The following is a 4522-nucleotide window of genomic DNA, read 5'->3' as shown; positions in this document are numbered from 1 at the left end:
CGGATCTAAAATCCGACTTGAAACGAGGGAGAACGGACCAAAACAAAAACGCCGCGCGCACGGCGCCCGCCTAGCCTCGCCGCTCGCCTACTTTGGATTTACGAAAGGGGTAGTAGGCGGCCGCCTACTTCTCTAGGCCACCGCCTACTTCTAGGCCACCGCCTTCTCTAGGCCACCGCCTACTTCTAGGCCACCGCCTTCTCTAGGCGGCCGCCTACTGCGTGATCTGGCAGTTACGAATTTTTTAGTTTAAAACCCATCTCTAGGGTTTCACTTTATACACTCGAACCCAGCAGCCTCCAAGGGCGATTTCCACATTTTTCCTTGGGTTTTTAGAGTTTCAAATCAATTACTTTCGATTGTGGATTCATTGGATTGCTTTGGATGTCAATTAACACTTCATCGGATTGGTTTTCCTTGGATTGCTATGTTTTGTAAGAACTCCCTTTGATTCTCTTTGTTTATGAATCCCTTGGTTATTTGAGTTTTTGTTTCTTTGCTTTGATGAATGTGATGATTGGAGATTATTATTGTTGAGTTTAAATAATCTTGATTATATGAATTCTTTGGTTAATTGAATCCTTGTTTTATACTTTTGATGGATGTAAGGATTAGAGATGATTGTTGTTGAGTTTAGATAATCTACGTGATTCGTAGTTCGTTGCTATTGCTTACGTTTTTCCCTTCTTGTTGGTGAAAGTTTAGAGATTTCTTTTTATGGAGATTAAGATTTTCTTTGCATTCGAATCTTATGCTTGATTTAGTTTCTTGCCTAGGTAGTTATTAATCTTTGATGTTTACAAGTTTATGATCGTTTGGTTTAGTGTTGGAGTTGGAAACTCTTGTTGATTTCGTTAATGTTCAAATACCATGTTCTAGTTAGTTCGTCGTTGAGTTGCTTGCGGAATTCTCTTGGATTGTGTGTGTTTGCTTAACATTCATTTGATTAAATGTTAATATGTTATTTCGCCTAGATAATCGTTGTTTATGGTGTTGAATTGATGATTGCTTTCTAGATTGCTAGTTTAGAACCTTAGCTTTGTTTTCCTTCTTGCGTTCTTATTGGCTTCCTATCTTTTGCCTAGTTAACTTTATATGCTTTATTTTAATTACGCATTAGTTAATCGGAGAGAAAGTGTCAGACCCAATTACCCGATTAGAGTGTTTAGATTTCTTTTAAGTTTCTTGTGAGCAATACGATTAGAGCCCTGCTAAGTCTTCCTTGTGAGACGACTTGAGTCACCTTACCACCCTAGGACGACCTCGTATAAATTCGAGTCCATCCGTTAGGTGTTTTTGGATGAGTCACCATGATTCGAGCCAATGTTGTGGAGGACAGAGAGACGACCATGGCTAGATTCTTGGCTGGATTACATTGGGATATTCGTGATAAGGTGGAGTTGCAACATTATGTTGAGTTGGAGGACATGGTCCACATGGCAATAAAGATTGAGAATCAACTCAAGAGGAGGGGCACCCAGAGACAGAGTCAGCGTCCGAACACGTACAGCTCTGGCGGCAATCGGAGACAGAGTCAGAACATTTATAGCTCTGGCAGCAACCAGAGACAGAGTCAGAGCATTTACAGCTTTGGCAGTAACCAGAGATAGAGTCAGAGCCCTTACAGCTCTGGCGGCAGCCAGAGACAAAGTCAGAACACTTCCAGCTCTGGCGGCAACCAGCGACAGAGTCAGAGAGAGGGGCCGAATGCCGCAAATTTGAGCACCACCGTCGTGCCCGATGGTAGAAACCGAGATAAGAAGTGTTTCAAGTGCCAAGGATTTGGACATATCATGAGCGAATGTCCAAACATGCGAATCGTGATCATAAGAGATGACGGTGATGTCGTGACAGACGGAGAGGAGACCGATCCAGTGATGCCTGGATTAGAGGACCCCGACGACGAGGAGGAGTGTGAGGAGATTTTCGCACCAAATGGACAACTGTTTGTAGCTAGGAGAGCTTTGAGTGTCCAAACTCAACCGGAGGAGAGAGAGCAGCGGGAGAACCTCTTTCACACAAGATGTCTTGTTCAAGACAAGGTATGTAGTGTGATCATTGATGGAGGGAGTTGCACGAATGTAGCAAGTAAGTCCATGGTGGAGAGATTGGGGCTGACCGAGGTAAAACACCCCAAATCATATCGTCTGCAATGGCTGAATGAGACTGGCGTCGTTAAAGTCACCAAGCAAGTGAAAGTGCCATTTCGCATTGGGAAGTATGAGAAGGAGGTGTTGTGCGATGTTATTCCCATGCAGGCGAGCCACATCTTGTTGGGTAGGCCGTGGCAGTTTGATAGACGAGTTACTCATGATGGATTCACCAACAAGTACTCCTTTGAGTATAAGCAAAAGAAGGTGTCACTTGTCCCTCTTAGCCTTAAACAAGTTTATGAGGATCAAGTGCAATTGCAAAAGGAGGCGGATAAGGTGAAGAGTAAGAAGCAGCCGGTGGAGAAGAAGGAGATTGGATTGACACATAAGTCCTTCCTTGCTAGGTCTTGTGATTTGAAGTGGTGCATGAAGGAGGAGAGGCCGATTATTGTGTTGCGGTTTAATGAGAACTTGATTATTACTAATGATCTCTCTTCTCTACCCCCTTCTATCCGTTCGGTTTTGCAAGAATTTGTTGAAGTTTTTCCCGATGATACACCGCATGGTTTACCACCAATTCAAGGGATTGAACATCAAATTAATTTTGTGCCTGGAGCTACTCTGTCGAACCGACCAGCCTACCGAACCAATCCGGAGGAGACAAAGGAGTTGGAGAGGCAAATCGGCGAGTTATTAGCTAAAGGGCATGTGAGGGAGAGTTTGAGTCCTTGTGTGGTACCTGTTCTACTCTTACCCAAGAAGGACGCAAGCTTGAAGATGCGATTGTCGAGCCATCAATAACATCACGGTAAAGTATCGCCATCCCATTCCTCGTTTAGATGACATGCTTGATGAGTTGCATGGTGCTTGCGTGTTCTCTAAGATTGATTTGCGTAGCGGATACCATCAAATTAGGATTAAGGAAGGCAATGAATGGAAAACTGCTTTTAAGACAAAACTTGGTTTGTATGAGTGGTTAGTTATGCCTTTTGGCTTGACTAATGCCCCTTATGAATCATGTTTTGCGCAAAACTTGGTTTGTACGAGTGGTTAGTACGTTTATGCGTCTTATGAATCATGTTTTGCATACTTTTATTGGTAGATTTGTCGTTGTCTACTTTGATTATATCCTTATTTATAGCAAGAGTCATGATGACCACGTAGAACATTTGAGATCGGTTTTGGATATGCTTAGGAAGGAGAAGCTGTTTGCTAACCTTAAGAATTGCACGTTCTCTACGAACAAGCTTATGTATCTTGGTTTCGTTGTTAGTGCGCAGGGTGTACAGGTTGATGAGGAGAAGATACGAGCTATCCAAGAGTGGCCGACTCCCAAGAGCATTGGAGAAGTTAGGAGTTTTCATGGACTTGCTAGCTTCTACCGGCGGTTCGTGCCTCATTTTAGCAGTGTGGCAGCGCCGCTAACCGAGGTTATCAAGAAGAATGTGGAGTTCAAGTGGGGAAAGGCGCAAGAGGAGGCGTTTGCATTGTTGAAGTACAAACTGACTCATGCCCCGGTATTATCTCTTCCTAACTTTTCAAAATCTTTTGAGATTGAATGTGATGCTTCTGGTGTTGGAATTGGTGCAGTTTTGATACAAGAGAGACGACCCATTGCGTACTTCAGCGAGAAGCTAAACAGAGCGACGTTGAGCTATCCTACGTACGACAAGGAGCTATACGCCTTGGTGAGAGCATTACAAACATGGCAGCACTACTTGTGGCCCAACGAGTTCATCATTCACACGGATCATGAGTCGTTGAAGCATTTGAAGGGGCAGCACAAGTTGAACAAGAGGCATGCGCGGTGGATGGAGTTCATTGAAACGTTTTCCTACGTCATCAAGTACAAGCAAGGTAAGGAGAATGTGGTGGTAGATGCACTTTCTCGGAGGTATACCTTGATCTCTACTTTAGATGCCAAGTTGCTTGGGTTTGAATGCATTAAGAGTGCGTATGAGCAAGATGGTGATTTTAGTGAGATTTATCGAGCATGCGAGAAATATGCTAGTGGAGAGTATTTTAGGCATGATGATTATCTTTTTAGGAAGAATAAGTTGTGTGTGCCTAAGTGTTCTCTACGTGATTTGTTATAGCTTGAGTCTCATGGTGGGGATTGATGGGACATTTTGGCATTGCTAAGACTTTGGCAGTTTTACATGAGCATTTCTTTTGGCCTCACATAAAACGAGATGTTGAACGAATATGTGGTCAATGTGTTACATGTAAGCAAGCCAAGTCTAGGGTGAGTTCCCATGGGTTGTACACACCTTCACCTATCCCTACTGCACCTTGGATTGATATTTCTATGGATTTTGTGTTAGGTCTACCTAAGACTAAGCACGGTCGAGATTCTATTTTTGTTGTGGTTGATCGTTTCTCTAAGATGTCACATTTCATTCCATGTCATAAATCTGATGATGCATCTC

At 43.3% G+C, this 4522-nt stretch overlaps 1 protein-coding gene across 1 annotated transcript; it reads left to right on the top strand.

Annotated features, from left to right (window-relative positions):
- The first annotated feature begins 2096 nt into the window (after positions 1–2096).
- On the top strand, positions 2097–2894 carry LOC130994217 (uncharacterized). The gene has a single exon (XM_057919252.1). The coding sequence runs from the start codon at positions 2097–2099 to the stop codon at positions 2892–2894; it is 798 nt and encodes a 265-aa protein (XP_057775235.1).
- Positions 2895–4522: the final 1628 nt, after the last annotated feature.

This window comes from Salvia miltiorrhiza, chromosome 7, assembly GCF_028751815.1.
Source record: "Salvia miltiorrhiza cultivar Shanhuang (shh) chromosome 7, IMPLAD_Smil_shh, whole genome shotgun sequence".
NCBI classification, from domain to species: Eukaryota; Viridiplantae; Streptophyta; class Magnoliopsida; order Lamiales; family Lamiaceae; genus Salvia; species Salvia miltiorrhiza.
Note: the sequence above shows the minus strand (reverse complement) of the source record. Positions and strands in the feature narration are given on the sequence as shown.